We start from the raw sequence: 15,224 nt of genomic DNA on the forward strand, positions 1-15,224 counted from the left end.
GTTGCTACTGCCGTCTACCGTCTACTTCTTGTACTACATTGTACACAAAGAACACCATGGCGCGTATTAGAGGGTACGGGAACGTCACTGTCGGTGTGCTGTCGCTGATCAGCATCTACATGGGTGTGAACTTCTTCCAGCCGATTGTGATCGAGCAACTGCGGAAAGACGGCCACCTGCGGCAGGACATGCAACTGCCGCATTACGACAGCGACGGCAAAGTTATCCCCCCGGGGGAACTGGCAGATGCGCCCGCAGGGGCAGACGTGCAGGGAGAAACGGCCCGGAAAGACGCTCCCCCAAAAGAAGCTCAAAGCTGACCCAACTTTCGGGAAGAGAACACAACCAATACCTTCTAGTCATCACATCACCGTCTCAAGTGTTGCTAGAGCACTGGATCACCAGGATACTGGACCAGACCTTTGGAGGTCCCTCACCTTCATCTGTGTACTATAAATAGCGAACACCGTCACCCGGACACACCGCAAATTTTCACCGATTTAAAAAAAACAAACATTCAATTCTTGTTGCTTCTTGATGTTGATGTTGACTGTTACTCTGAGTTACAAACAGACAGACAGTCACACACAGACCATACCACTCGTTATCACTACACTGTACACCATGCGTTCCTCTGCTTCTGTCGTTTCTGCCGTTTTTTCCCTGGCCCTGCTGGCCTCCCAGGCGGTCGCCACCCCTCCAGCGTGTCTGCTGGCCTGTGTTGCACAGGTGACCAAGGCATCCTCGACCTGTTCCTCTTTGAACCAGGTTGGGTGTGTCTGCTCCAAGGAGGCCGACCAGGTCAAACAGTGTCTGGACAGCATCTGCCCATCCGGTGACGCTGACGCTGCCTACAGCGCCTTCCAGAGCTCGTGTTCTGAACAGGGGGCCAGTCTAGGTGGGTCCTCCGCTCACTCTTCCAAGGCTGTTTCTTCTGCCACCTCTACTTCTGCCTCGTCTTCTTCTTCTGAGACCGCTGCCACCACCACCTCTACTTCTTCTTCTAAGGCTGCTTCATCTTCTTCTGAAACTGCTGCTACCACCTCTACTTCTTCTTCTGCCCCATCTTCTTCTGCTGCTGCGTCCACCACAGTCTCCGTCTCCAGTGCTAAGCCAACTACTGCTTTGACAAAGTCCTCCACACAGGCCTCCAGCACCATCAGTGTCTCTCAGATCCACTCAGGTGCAGGTAACTTGTTGCAATCTGGTAACTCGTTCGCCATTGCTGCCATCGCCGCTTTGTTGATCTGATTACATGCCAAATTCATATAACATCCATCAGCACTCACCCATCAAAACTACAGGTTCTTACACTCCTATATAAGAGGTTTTTTTAGTCTTTATTAGTATTACGTATACACATACCAAAGAAAGGGTGTATATACAGTATAACAAACATTGAAATGTTTACACTTTCCCCTGCGCATCGTCGCTTTATACGCTTATTGAGTGTCCCCGTGTTGTCTCACGCCTTACTGTCCACGGACTCGTTGTACATCGGTGGCTCCACGTAGCGGGGCAAGTACGCCGGGGTCTCAGCTGGCACGGGCCGTTCATTTTGTGGCCTTACTTGACAGTATATCTGCGTGTTGTCGATTACAACTTCACTCTGCCGCGTCTGGCCATCGACAATCCAGTCAATCAACAACTGCAGTTGGAAAGTCCGCCGTATCGCACAGGTCTTGAAACTGAAAAGACGGTTCCCGCGATGCTTGTAGTCCTCCTCATTGAATTGCAATTTACGCATCTGCAAGTGGTCCTTAAACCGTATCGCACACTCACAACGCGCAGTGGCTGTGTCGTCGTCCTGTCCGCGAGACCGCACTCGCAACTTATCCATGTTGAACACGTCCCCCTGCTGCGAGTCCCCCGCAAGGGACACCTCGATCAGCCGCAGTGAGGAGACGTTCTCATTCGCTACACCGCGCGACAAGTATGCAGTGTTCTCGACAAGGTTCAACTGCACACGGGCAAGCTGCACGTTCAACCGCTTGATCTCGGACACGTTGCCCTTGCAGATCAGGTACACTTTGTCGAACTTCCCAGACCCTTTCTTGAACAGTGGATCCATCCGATATAGCCGCTTTAAGCCTTCATTGCTGTTGCGGATCTCCACCCACATAGACGCATCAGACGCCGTTGGGACGCCCGATCCGATACGTCGAGCGATAATATGCAGTGCTCTGGTCAGTGGTGCTGCCGGGGGAGGGAGCGATCCGCCAATGCCAGCACTGCCCGTACTCGTGACGGGACTTCCCACCACAGATGCGTACGAGGGTGTTGCCTCTCCTGCGGGTACATTAGCTGATGCTCCAGCTAATGTACCAGAGGGACCCGCAGCCGTGGAACCGGACAATTCCGCCAGTGGGGTCGGCGATCTCGACACGGTGGGGGCCGCCGTCACCACATTATTTAGCATCCTAGTGGCATTGTGATCGTTGTGTATAGCAGCCAGCGGATTGCCCGACGTTTTCACATTGGGTAGGGCGTCGTCCTCCGGTAGGAAAGTCTTGGCCTTAGAAAAAGTTGGCATGGTCAAGTTCGCTAAAGCATTCATCCGCAGAGCCTCCTCAACCTCGTCGTTCTCATAGTCTGGGTACGTCAAGTCCTTCGGGTTCGGTATGTAGTCCACCAGTTGGTGCTCCCGCAGCACTTTATCGAACGGTTTGAACCAATTCATCGCTTTGCCCATCTCGACTTCGACCTCGACCATGTAAATGACCTTCCCAAAGGAGTAAAAATATAGGTCAAGGTTATCGATCTTGTTCAGCTCCTGCCAATGCATGTTGAAAGTTGGTGGCAACTTGATATCCTTCCTCTTCAAGAAACATATCGTGTTCTTCAAGTGGTTCTTCAAGCATCTGGGACGTTTACCCTTCAGTTGCTCAAACTCGAAATCGTAATTGTACGAACCTGGGTTTACTTTGAAGGGCTTCGAACTCCCCTCTAGTGCATCCCACACGTTGTCCGGCGGGAACACTCTCCTTTCCAGATCCAAAAGCCGATGGTACGACTTGTTATCCTGCACTGGCATCATCATCCCGTTCTGCGACATCATGTAGTCAGAATTCATCTTAGTCTGCGTCTCAGCAAAGCCCTTCAGATGCACCACGATCTTCTTTATGGGTACGGACTTAGCAAGCTTCAAATGGAAGGTCCCAGATACCCTATCATCCCCCGTGTAGTATAGGCCATTAGTTGGCGGAACAAGCACCAGCTCACTCTGAGTGGAGGGCGCCATAAATGCGGTGCTAGCGGAGTGGTATTCTCACTGGTGGGGGCCGAACTCTAAAAGGTTTCATCGTGATGATAGTAAGGGAACACGGACAGAACCCTTCAAAAATCGCAGTGAAAAATTACTAAGCTCTCGACCTTCATAACATGGCATCTACTACTAAAATGAGTGATAGATGGCGTACCCGTCTCTGCATTGCAAGTAACCACATTTGGCATGTTGCAGCACGCCAGTAAACGCAGCTTCAGTAGCTGCGCCGCTCGGAACGGTTTCTTTAACAAGTTCTTCCAGCCGATCATAAGTGCGTCGAAACCGGATGAACACCAAGTGGAACAGCTTGTGAAGCCCGTTGGACTGCCGAAACCGCCCACGGCAAGCACCGTGTACTCGAGAGGAAACAATTTCCGGGACCTCTTTGACGACGACAAAACGCAGCGACGCACAGAGGAGCTGACTTTGGAGCTAAGTAAGTCCGGAATGTATGACATGTACACGTTCCGCAAAACGAGAGGGAAGATGTTTCTGTCACCCAAATCGTACTGGCGGGCGGACAAAGCGCTATACTTCCCGCACTTGGTTGGTACAGCGGTCGCTCCCGGCAGTCGAAGGACGAACGTCGAGGACATGATGCGGGGGAAAATAAGTGTCGTGCGAGTATTTGGCAATCGGGTTGGCGAGGATATATCCACGGAGTTCTTCACGAAACAGGGACAGGGGACCCCTGAGTTTGAATCCTGGCAGGACGTCAACACGCAACTGATCGAGATCAGCTGGATCGAAAACGCGCTGAAGTCGTTCGTGATGAAGCTCTCGATGTGGAGTCTGCGGAACCACTTATCCGCGCAGCGGCAATCCAAGTATGTTCTCTGCGAGCGGAAGCAACTACCCTTCATGATCAGAGAGCAGCTCAATCTGAATAACCTGTACACAGGGTACGTACTTGTGGTGGACCCGCAGCTGCGGATCCGTTGGATGGCGAGTGGGGGTGTCCGCTCCCCCGAGGAGCGCGACGCGCTGTGGAACTGCGTCTCACACTTGAAACGCGAACAGCCACCGACGTGACGTGACTACGGGGTCCTCACCACCACCACCATCAATCAGCCCGGGCTCATCGCCGACTTTCTTGTAAATATTCAAATATCAACATCTCGAATCGTTAACCGCTGAACCCTCGGAGTTGTAATCGCTGACAAGAAACGGATACATTAGTGGCTATACGGCTGTTTTGTAGTGACCAGGGGGAATGTCAAGCGAGCAGCTGTTTGGACAACCGTTTGTGTTCTGCCACGTGTGCCACCAGCGGTCATCGCCGCAGGATCCGCTCAGTTTGACGTCGTGTGCGCACACGCTCTGCTCGAAGCACCTGACGTCGAACCGTCGGTGCCCTGTGTGTTGCACGAATGATGTGTCAGTGATCAAGTTAGTGGACAAGAGGACGCTGCCCCGGGACGTCGGGTTGTTCTTTGAGCCCGTTTCTGATATTCTAGAGACGGTGTGCAGTGTTTCACAATTCCAAACGAACGGGCTGCTGAGCCAAGTGCAGTACTACCAATCGCACTGTGTAAAACTGAGGGAGAAAGTGGCCCGCCAGCAGCAATTGCTGCACCAGGCGAAGCAGGAACTCGATGCGATCCCCAAGTTGAAGCAGAGGGTGAGGGAACTGGAATCACAGCGGCAAGAGGCCCCCACAAACAACTTCTTCTACAAGAAGGGCGCCCGAGCTACAGATAGTGCATCACGAGGGGCCGGTTTCCAACCACCACCGACAGTGGATCTCACTTTGGACTACATGGACGATGAGGAACAGTTTGTCACCAAACTGCGGAAGAACTCGACCCTGCGGAACAAGAACCCGGGGAGCAGTTCTCAAACACCCCCGCACAGGGATTTACGGAGACGAATGAACAACACGGTTTCGCATAGCTCGACAGATTCGTCAATCATGGCCGAATCGACACATCTGAACAAATTCCCCTTCCAAGGTACACCGACGAAGGCCCCTACTACTACTACTGTTACTACGACGACTGCTGCTACGGCGGGCACAGGGTTGGTGCTCACCCCGAACAGCGTCTCCAGTGGTGTTCGCAGGCGCGGGACGCCCCAGACGGACAACACAGACAGCAGACCCACAAAGATGCAGTTCCCGACACCGCTGGAAAAATTACGTATAGCAAGGAGGAACAGTACGACAGACGGGTTTCCTGCGAAGAGGGCCCACACGCAGACCATGTTGACAGGCCATAGTCACAACCCGCTGGAGAAAGTCACATCCTCCGCAACGCCGCACCGCCAGATCCTCATGTCATCGGGCAGAAGCAAGACTGCGAACAAATTCAAAAGGATACGGTGAAGCGGAGAGGGAGCGATAGAGCCGCGGAAGGAATTGGTGATGCTACCTAAAGGTGTTTCACTATTTTCTCTATTACATACGAAATCAATTACTAAAAACTAGCACTTACAACGTTACAGAAGGGTCTCTGCCAGGAAAGAATATATAGCACTTCAGTTTTGTTTCTGTGGTGGGGGGGTGTGTAGGGTAAAGATGTGTACACAGCGCTACTAGTAAACGGCGTGGGGAGGGGAACAGACAATCAGATGTTCCCGCTCTTCTTCAACTGCACGAAGCACGCAATGAAGGGCACTGCAAACCCAACGGCAAAGAACCCAAAGTGCACCACACCGTACGGAATCTTCCTGTCGTGGATCTTGAATGGGAGGTTACTGTAGACACCCTCTTTAAAATGTGCTGCGTTCCTCGCAGAGGAGGCAAACATCCTCCTGCCGGAAGTCCTTACAATCTGTTGCGCTATCATAGCTGTGGCTGTGTATGTGTGCGTGCGTGCGTGCGTGCGTGCGTGTGCGTATCTGTATGTCTGCACTACTTGTGGGGGGGGGCCTCAACCTCCTCCTCCCGTCCTTTATACCCAGCAACAGAAATCCTTCACTGGAACGCACGCTGCCGTCCGCTTCGCGAGTCCGATTGGCCCGCGGTCATGTGCACGGCGCGCGACAGCGGGGTGTGTGGGTGTGTGACAGGTTCCAACAGCACAGGGACCAGTGACCAAGTGGTGCAGGCCATTGGGTCCTGGGCGAGCGCGTCTGTCCCTGAACATACGACCGTCTGACTGTCAATTCCTTCTGCTACATAGAAATATATTGCTATTACTACTTCTACCACTACTACTTTGGATATTCGGCCAAACCGGAATTCGACACAGTGGTTTGGGACACCCACCATCCTGAGTTCAATGCGATCTACGCTACAGCTTTATGGATCTATGTAGTTGCCTAGTAGTCTCCCCAGATTGCAGCCATCATCTCTCTTGCTTGTAGTAGGGGTCGGACGCCCCCCCCCACCCCTTGTTACTCTGCATAATATTTGTAGCATGCTACACACCTGGTAATCTCCAGAGTCCATCTACCACCACGACAAACCGTTTGCGCAGATTATGACTGCTGCGACGCCAGTGGGCTTGCAAGTGACGCAACGTCGCGAGCTCCCCGAGAGTAATACCCCCAAGGAAGACGAGGATGGTCAGATCGCCGTCGTCGTTCCCGCTGCCGTCACCTGTCGCGGCTTTCCCATTGGTGGACCGCGGGCCAATTGCTTGGTCCGGCAGAGACTGGTGGATAGCACTGGGAACCCAACGTTCCTGCAGCAGCGTGGTGACAGACGAACCGTATATTTGTTCGAATACGGGCTCCAACCCCTGGATCCGCGGCCTGCTCGATATTATAAACGGCTGCTGCGCGGAATGATGCTGTGCCAAGACTGTTCGGTCGTACAGTGACTGCACGTATCTCATGGTAATTGGTACCACGCCACAGAAGGCGAAAGTGGCCTCACGTGGGGTAGCCGTATTTGTTAAATTGGACCCTGAGGTCTTAGAATCGTCCCGGGGCAACGTATTAAACCACAAAGATACAATGCGGTACTCCCTCTCAAAGATTCGCTCCTGTGAGGTGCTCGATTTCATGTGAATATACTTCATCTCCATAAGCCGGTCGAATTGGAAACACGCCTGCACGCCAAATGCGTCAACAAACTCCTTCTTCAAAGCAACAAAATCTTTATCCCGTATCGATCCCTTGCAGTTAGCTATGAGACTTGCCAACTTCATGATCTTGCTTCGCGGGACATCGCCTTCAAATATAAGATCCATTAACTTACCGTAAGCCTCATGGTGATGCAGATTATCCGCCAATATATCTTGCTCAAACTCCAATATTCTACTAAATGAGAGAGAGGGGCTGGTCTCTACCTCCTCTAAAACGTCCGAGGATAGAGTCGTATGCATCTTGAGGAGACGTTGCTTTTCTTGCAACGTCGCCAACGAATCGACAAAATTCTTGATCTCATCAACAGTCTCAGCACCATGCCGTGCATCGTACCGGCTTTGCAGATCTTTAGCCATTCGGTTCAGTTTGGGACCAACGCTACCAAAATTCAGATACTTCAATTCCTCCCATATGTCATCCTCCAAATAGTTTAGCACAATATCGGCCCCATCAGAACTAGCTTTCTTCTTCTTCAACTCTAAACTGTCGTTATCAAATTGGTACAAGTCATCTACAATACCGGCATATGTCAATTGAGTCAACATCGGTGTGATTGGATCCAGGTTTCTTTCAAGGACAATGAGGTCGGTCTCCAGATTAGTATCGTACTTATTCCCGTACAGCGTATCCCTTATGAAACGATCTTCCGAGGTTGATTCTGCATTAATACGAGATTTCAGTAACTTGGCAAATTTCTGCGATTCTGGACCAATAGCTATCGCGTTGGTAACAGTCGTCTTTGTTTCCCGTAAAAGAGATTCGATGCAATTGGCCATATTATCAGCTAAAATTGCCCTAGTGGTACCCTCCATAGACTTATAATTTGGGTGATACAGTGACTCACCGGAGCTATTGTATAGTAGGTCACATATTAGCACATCGTCATCAATCTGAGCAATGGGCAACATATCTAAGGGGAAAAGTTTTGTCTCATCTCCAATTTGGCTCGTAATGAAATGCGGCAACTCTTTCAAATAGTTGCTCTGTTGAGCCTCCCATGTCATATATACGACGTTGACAGGTTTGAGCTTGAATGTCTTGGCTATCTCAGGTATCAATTTTGGTACTGTCAAATCTTTCCTTACATCAATGAAGAACACCACACTGAACTGTTCAGGAGAAGAGCCCAAAATATTCTGCAAGTCTTCTGTCAGCTGACCATCTAGTATAACGACTTTACGCACAGGACTCTCACTGGTGAGTTTCGAAAAGGTGATTAGTCTATTTATAAAGGGTAGGATGTTTGGTTGGACAACCAATATCTGATCTTTAGAGGACACCGTACCGAGAACGGAACACAATTCATCAGACAGCAGTTTCTTATAGCTTCTTGTATCCCATTGATTATCCATGTCACACAAATTTGGTTCTTACTGCTTCTCTGTCTGGCTACACTCCGCGAGGAGAGCTGTTAAGAGCTTTATACACTTTGAAGTTTACTCTGTAATTTTCAAATACTGTAGAGGAGAAAGCTTGGGCACCCGTATACAAAAAATCGAATGGTTCTATAAACTACAAAGTGACTCCACTTTTCAAGGCAAAAGCTTGATAGTATTCGAGCATATCTAGAGTGATACCACGAGACAAATCCCGGAGCGCTTTCTCAAAATGCTCGGTGCTGACCTTTTCCGTTTCCACATTCTCCATGATCGACGCCAACCCAGCTTCTTGGCAAAGTAATACCACTTCAGCACCTGAACAGCCATCTGTTTTCTGTGCCAAAGCCTCCAGGTCAACTCCACTTGATTCTATGTTGAATTTCGAAGTGCACTTCCTCAAAATCTGTAATCTAGCATCATAGTCTGGCGGACCAACGTAAATATGCCTGTCCAAACGGCCAGGTCTCAACAAAGCCGGGTCTATTTCGTCGGGTCTGTTCGTAGCGGCAACGATTACAACACCGTTTAGCTCTTCCACACCATCAATCTCGTTCAATAACGAAGTTAAAACATGGTTAGCCGCACTTGTAGACTCCCCGTCCCTGTCTGGAGACAGGGCGTCTATTTCATCGAAGAATATGATGCTTGGAGAGGCAGCTCTCGCCTTTCTGAATATTTCCCTTATAGCACGCTCTGATTCACCAACGTACTTATTGAAGATCTCGGGACCTTTGACAGCAAGAAAATTTAGGCCTGATTCCGTAGCCAGCGCCTTCGCTGTCAAAGTCTTGGAGCAGCCTGGAGGACCGTATAATAACACACCCTTTGGTGCGCTAACACCTAAACGGGCGAATGTTTCTGACGCGTCCAATGGTAGTTGAATCATCTCCTTCAGTTTACGCTTCAGTTCATCTTGGCCACCAATGTCCGACCAGTACACTTTTGGCATTTCCAAGAAGATCTCCCTCATGGCACTTGGTCTCACTTCAAGCATTGCATTCTCCAGGTCAAGCATGGTCACCTTTAACTGTTCGCGGTCAAGTGTGTTGTTGATGCCTCGTTGAATTGTTTTCATTACAGCCTCACGGCACAGTGCAGAAAGATCAGCCCCGACGTAACCGTGTGTTTTAGATGCAATTGTTTTTATATCTTCCTCGGTCAGTTCTTGACGATCTGATGACATTCTCTGGAACTGTTTATGCAAAATATCTAGCCTTGCCTCTGCATCCGGGATACCGATTTCAACTTCTTGATCAAATCTTCCCGGCCTTCTTAGAGCAGGATCAACAGAATTTGGCCGGTTTGTGGCGCCGATGACGACAACTTTTCCAGATGCCCCCATTCCGTCCATCAAAGTCAAAAGAGTAGCAACCACTCTACTTTCTGCTTCTCCTGAATCATCGTTGGCTCTATTGGGTGCAATAGAGTCGATCTCGTCAATGAAAACAATGGAAGGTTGGTATTTTACTGCCTCATTGAATATATCCCTCAACGTTGCTTCTGTTTCGCCCAGGTATTTTGACACAATAGAAGGTCCGTCAATGGTTAAAACATGTGCATTTGTACTATGGGCAACACATCTCAATATCATTGTTTTACCTGTACCAGGAGGACCATGCAACATTATACCACGAGGCGGAGTAACGCCAAAATCAGTAAATAATTGAGGCTGACGTAACGGCAACTCTATCGTGTTCTTGAGTATTTCAATCTCTGAGAAAAGACCCCCAACTGAATTGTACGTAACTGGCTCTGGTAAATGATACTTTGAGCTGACCGAGTTTGCCTTAGTAAAAATCACGCTTGTAGAGCCCCTCTGAAATATAACAGGAGGGGAAAGGTAGAATACATCATCTTCCGGAATCGAATCCTGTAATGACACTTTTGATATGTTAGGCAGGTTTGTATCTTCAACATCTGTAATCAAGACGCTAATAGAACTATCCGTCTCCCCTCTTAAAAAGTTCTTAAACGAAAGACCAGGCATAACAAGCCCACAGTCGTCAAGTAACTTGGTAATTCTCTTTTGTTCTTGAGGATCCGTAATTTCTTCTCCTTCCAAAGATCCGATTGTTACCTTCGACGAGTATAACGGTTGCTTTTGCATCTTTCTCAATTCTAGCCTATCCCCAAGTATAATGTTGCCGACAGCACGTAATTCTGCAGACAAGAGAATTACGTTGGTGGAAAGAGAATCCTCGTCACCAGCTTTTGCCTGAACAGCAATTGCATTACTGCCAATTTTAGAAATAGCACAAATAGACCCAGCAGTTATTTGGAGCTCTTTCAACACCTTTGGATGGATCACTGCAACACAAGCATTCTGATAATCTTTATTGTTAAGCGGTCTTGCAATGAACTGTACCGGCAGCTTAAATTTCGGCACTTTAGCAGCATCTGCAGTTGTGGGTGATCCACTCGATTTCTTCGAGGAACTGGATTTTGGAGCCATGTCTGCAATAGCTGATGGGAACTAACACACAACCTACGTTCGACTACTCACAATCACAGCTCATCTCATCGCTAAAATTCTATTCGAATTTCATTTTTTTTCTTCCTACTTAAAAGAAATGTTTTTATTACATACAGCTTCTTGTTCGTCCCGGTGGTAAATAGCTCTTCACTTACAAGTACAAACTTGCTGCAAAGACAATATCTCTTTTGATCAGTTCTTGGGCCCTGCTCATTTTCATTTGTAGCGCGGGGTTACCAATAATAATGGACGCTGTTTTTACTTGACGACATATTTCGTCTAACCAAGTAATGACCCTGACGACAGTACCTTCCGCTTCCGGACTGATCTGCATAATCTCCTTGAACGATAGACCTCTCGCCCACTCGTAAACAACATTCATCAAGGCAAAACGCTTCTTGTCCAAAAATTCGGCCTCTTCCTGGGTCAAAGGAACTTGGTTCTCTTCATATACAGTCAACATTCTTTGATAAATCTCTTGAATTCTCTTCTTACCCTTTATCAGTCTTGGAGTCGCAATAGGTGGTTCCTCCTCCCTCGTTCTACCCTCATAGACAAAAACAGATAACAAAGCGACAATTTCTTCAGGTTCGAAATCACCAAGGAAGTTATCCAGGATTAGCTCGGTGATGACCAGTTCATATCCTGAGTTAATTTCACAGGCAACCCTTCCTTTCAGCTCAACATTATGATTACTGTCAATAAACCCTGCCGACTGCAATACAGCCAACCGCTTCTCGTAATCGGGTAATAGATTCAAATTTTCATCGGACATTAGGTGGGTTAGCAATTCGATCTCATCTTCAATGGCATATCTTTTATATCCGGGAACAAAATGTTCAGCAAGCTTTGGACACCCAAAGGACTCTAGCGAAACCAATTCCTTCTTGATATTCTCTCTTTCTAAACTTTCTTGATGTACCTTGATGTTACCCCTCATGTTCATTGACACCTCCTTCAATTTTTGAGAATATCTAAGAATCATGGAGGTTTCTGTATGGAAGTCTTTCAAGGCTTGCTCTTCCTGATCTAGCAAATTTTTGTATTGAACTTTCAATATGAATATTGTGACCTGCTCTATGGATGTAAAGGGCACAATTTCAAAAAAGAAGTCTTCTCTTTCAAATGGCTGGAAATTGTTTTTCGCATATGCTTTCAAGTACCCAATGTATGGTAAGAAATTTGGGGACCCATCAGGCAGCCCTGCTGGTTTTGTAAATATCAGTACTGTCGAAGTCTTGGAGTTGAGGTCATTTTTGAAAATAAATCCCAATCTGTGTTTTTGTTTCGCATCCCTTAACACAACCAGTCTACCAATACGAAGGACCTTAAAAATGTCTGCAGACTTTGATAGTTCAGTGAGGATGTTCGAGGTATTTTGCTTGTATTTGACTGTAGCATTCAAAAATCTGTCCAAATCTTTGGAGCATACGTCACATTTGCAGTCTTCGACAGTTTCAAGCTCTACTTGAAGTTTCTTGATTTTCTTTTCATGTTCAGGGTGTGAAGTTTGATTCGTATTTTCACTGAATGAGTATTTAATCATTTCTTCAACTTTCAAAGCTTCAATCCTTAACAAGTTCAGGATCATATTGTATGTTAGTCTAAACTGGGACTGCAACTTTGTTGGAACACCTAGGGATACCTCTTTGAAAGAACCCTTTTGTAGTGGTTCACTATAAGCCATAACAATGACAGTACCCGTTTTATCCAAACCTCTCCGTCCTGCCCTACCAGCCATTTGTGTGAATTCGCCAGGGGTTAAATCTCTTAACCCGTTACCGTCATGCTTTCTTATTTCGCTGAAAACGACTGTCCTAGTTGGAAGATTTAAACCCATAGCAAAGGTTTCAGTGGCAAACAGAACTTTGATAAATCCCTTTGCAAACAAAATCTCAATGAGTTCCTTGACAATGGGAAGCAAACCACCGTGATGAACAGCGATACCCCTCTCCAACAGCGATCTAATCTTCAGTATTTGAGGTAACTCTCTATCTTCTTTTCTCAACCGTGTAATTGACTTTTCGATGAACATATAGATCTGCGATTTCTCCTTGTTATTACAGAAATTTATCCCTTCTAACCAATCAGCATATTCCTCACAGCGCTTCTTACTGAATACAAAGACGACCATGGGTAGCAGATCTTTCGATCTAAGATAGTTCACCAACTCAGGCCATGTCTTTTTGGAGGGAGCACTTCTCTGAAAGAATTGGCGCCTGTTAGAACCAATGGCGCCTGCGCCGCGAGATCCATTTCCTCCACGACCGCCACGGCCACCGCCTCTAGCACCGCCTCTAGCACCGCCTCTAGCACCGCCTCTACCAGCACCCGGCTTGCCATTCCCTCTACCGGCTTGTGCCCCACCTCTGCTATTATTCTGAGGTGTGGCATCAGCCTTAGTTCCTGATAAAAGATCCTTGTGCTTGTTGAAGTTTGTTTCTAAAAACTCTCTGGCTGGTGATATAACAGGTATCATTTGTCCTTTTGCCCAAATGTTAACTTCCAACGGTACGGGTCTTTTGGGGGTAGATATAACATAGATGTTTTTCTGTTTAGTTCTTCCAATCCAGGTCGCAAATTCGTAAGTGTTAGGAACAGTTGCAGACAGCAGGATAAACTTGACGTGCTGCGGCAACATGATAATCACCTCCTCCCATACTACCCCTCTATCTTGATCGTTAACATAGTGAACTTCATCAAATATGACGAATTCCACGTCTCTAATCAAATCGGCACCACGGTACAACATTGATCTCAAAATTTCAGTAGTCATAATCAAACAATTTGCCTCTGGGTTGATTTGCACATCACCGGTAATCAAACCAACGTCAATATCTTCAAATGTCTCTTTAAAGTCTCTAAATTTTTGATTGGACAACGCTTTGATTGGAGAAGTGTAGATGGTCTTCGTCATATTACGCTTCGCCATTGCAATTGCGTACTCTGCCACTACAGTCTTCCCTGCAGACGTATGTGCAGCAACGAAAACCGAGTCACCTTGTTCCAAATGGAAAATGGCCTCCTTTTGGAAAGTGTCGAGCTCAAAGGACCATGTCCTTGCTTGGTTGGGAACTAGCTCATTAAAGTTGGTAATTTTGTGGTTCAAGTCGACGACATGGGCCCACTCCTTCCTTTTCAGAATGTTTTTCATTGTGGCAACGGATCTACCAAAATTGATATCCATGGGCAGTAAATCGTCAATTCCTGAAATCGTGTCATCAACAGCATTTTTACTCGATGTTGTCTTGGCAGTTCTGAACCTATCCGACAACTCTTGGTTCGCTTGCTGTTCTGCTCTCAACTTCATGTCACTGACTTCCTGTTTAACTTCATGTGCGTTATCCAATTTGTCCAGCTCTTTCACATCGTGCTCGACAGCTTCGCCACCTTCATCATTTGGAAACGTTTCAACTTCATCTCTTGGGACGATACCCCTCGAAAACCCATCTGGGATGTCAAATAGTCCATCTTTATCCTTATGGAGCAAGTTTGAAATTGGAGCTGCATTCATAGATTGCAAAGGTACACCACCTGGAGTGAAAGGAAGCTGCGATGTGTTCCCTCTTACTATGTTACCATGATGGTTCAAACTTCTCGTTATGGACAAAGAATTGGACGCATTGGCATTAGCGACCTCCTTTAACGATACTTCCTCCTGATAGTGAGAGATTTTCCCGGCAAGACCTTTTCTTTTGAAGTAGTAGGCTGTTCTTGTAATGCGTTCTGGTGGGGTCAGCAGATCTTTATAGTCGAGCGTCTTGGACTGCAGGTCTGGGACTTTCTGAACAGAATCCAAAATCGACCACGGTAAAATATGAGATGGTCTCAAGAACTTGTCTTGTATGGTTTTGTCAACCGATGCAGCATCTTTCGCCTTGACGTCGTTTAAGTTCAGCTTGGTCAATTTATCTTCGAATAATTGGACATCAGGATCATTCGTAATATTCTTTAAACTCTGATACAAATCCTCAATGGACTGTTCAGTTAAAGGGGTTGACATGAACTAATCTTATAAATACCCGTTCACAGTACTTTCACTGGACTCTCTTAACACAATGCCTGCTTTTTAGAG

At 47.4% G+C, this 15,224-nt stretch overlaps 9 protein-coding genes across 9 annotated transcripts; 4 read left to right on the forward strand and 5 right to left on the reverse strand.

Annotated features, from left to right (window-relative positions):
• Positions 1 to 56: 56 nt before the first annotated feature.
• ECM19 (Ecm19p) lies at positions 57 to 320 on the forward strand (the record flags this gene model as incomplete). Its single annotated transcript, XM_022606606.1, has 1 exon — positions 57 to 320. One exon carries the CDS (start codon positions 57 to 59, stop codon positions 318 to 320), a length of 264 nt encoding a protein of 87 aa, XP_022463285.1.
• Positions 321 to 537: 217 nt separating this feature from the next.
• Positions 538 to 1,251, forward strand: CCW14 (Ccw14p; the record flags this gene model as incomplete). The annotated part of the gene is made up of 1 exon (XM_022606607.1): positions 538 to 1,251. One exon carries the CDS (start codon positions 538 to 540, stop codon positions 1,249 to 1,251), a length of 714 nt encoding a protein of 237 aa, XP_022463286.1.
• A 214-nt stretch (positions 1,252 to 1,465) lies between these two features.
• On the reverse strand, positions 1,466 to 3,241 carry ART10 (Art10p; the record flags this gene model as incomplete). Its single annotated transcript, XM_022606609.1, has 1 exon — positions 1,466 to 3,241. One exon carries the CDS (start codon positions 3,239 to 3,241, stop codon positions 1,466 to 1,468), a length of 1,776 nt encoding a protein of 591 aa, XP_022463287.1.
• A 210-nt stretch (positions 3,242 to 3,451) lies between these two features.
• Positions 3,452 to 4,297, forward strand: ATP10 (Atp10p; the record flags this gene model as incomplete). Its single annotated transcript, XM_022606610.1, has 1 exon — positions 3,452 to 4,297. The coding sequence occupies one exon, from the start codon at positions 3,452 to 3,454 to the stop codon at positions 4,295 to 4,297; it is 846 nt and encodes a 281-aa protein (XP_022463288.1).
• A 181-nt stretch (positions 4,298 to 4,478) lies between these two features.
• On the forward strand, positions 4,479 to 5,588 carry CST9 (SUMO ligase CST9; the record flags this gene model as incomplete). Its single annotated transcript, XM_022606611.1, has 1 exon — positions 4,479 to 5,588. The coding sequence occupies one exon, from the start codon at positions 4,479 to 4,481 to the stop codon at positions 5,586 to 5,588; it is 1,110 nt and encodes a 369-aa protein (XP_022463289.1).
• Positions 5,589 to 5,829: 241 nt separating this feature from the next.
• Positions 5,830 to 6,051, reverse strand: COX8 (cytochrome c oxidase subunit VIII; the record flags this gene model as incomplete). The annotated part of the gene is made up of 1 exon (XM_022606612.1): positions 5,830 to 6,051. The coding sequence occupies one exon, from the start codon at positions 6,049 to 6,051 to the stop codon at positions 5,830 to 5,832; it is 222 nt and encodes a 73-aa protein (XP_022463290.1).
• Positions 6,052 to 6,627: 576 nt separating this feature from the next.
• VPS33 (tethering complex ATP-binding subunit VPS33) lies at positions 6,628 to 8,649 on the reverse strand (the record flags this gene model as incomplete). The annotated part of the gene is made up of 1 exon (XM_022606613.1): positions 6,628 to 8,649. One exon carries the CDS (start codon positions 8,647 to 8,649, stop codon positions 6,628 to 6,630), a length of 2,022 nt encoding a protein of 673 aa, XP_022463291.1.
• A 160-nt stretch (positions 8,650 to 8,809) lies between these two features.
• On the reverse strand, positions 8,810 to 11,128 carry AFG2 (AAA family ATPase AFG2; the record flags this gene model as incomplete). The annotated part of the gene is made up of 1 exon (XM_022606614.1): positions 8,810 to 11,128. One exon carries the CDS (start codon positions 11,126 to 11,128, stop codon positions 8,810 to 8,812), a length of 2,319 nt encoding a protein of 772 aa, XP_022463292.1.
• A 172-nt stretch (positions 11,129 to 11,300) lies between these two features.
• Positions 11,301 to 15,152, reverse strand: SKI2 (SKI complex RNA helicase subunit SKI2; the record flags this gene model as incomplete). The annotated part of the gene is made up of 1 exon (XM_022606615.1): positions 11,301 to 15,152. One exon carries the CDS (start codon positions 15,150 to 15,152, stop codon positions 11,301 to 11,303), a length of 3,852 nt encoding a protein of 1,283 aa, XP_022463293.1.
• Between the last annotated feature and the right edge of the window lie 72 nt (positions 15,153 to 15,224).

The sequence above is a fragment of the Huiozyma naganishii genome, chromosome 2, assembly GCF_000348985.1.
Source record: "Huiozyma naganishii CBS 8797 chromosome 2, complete genome".
NCBI classification, from domain to species: Eukaryota; Fungi; Ascomycota; class Saccharomycetes; order Saccharomycetales; family Saccharomycetaceae; genus Huiozyma; species Huiozyma naganishii.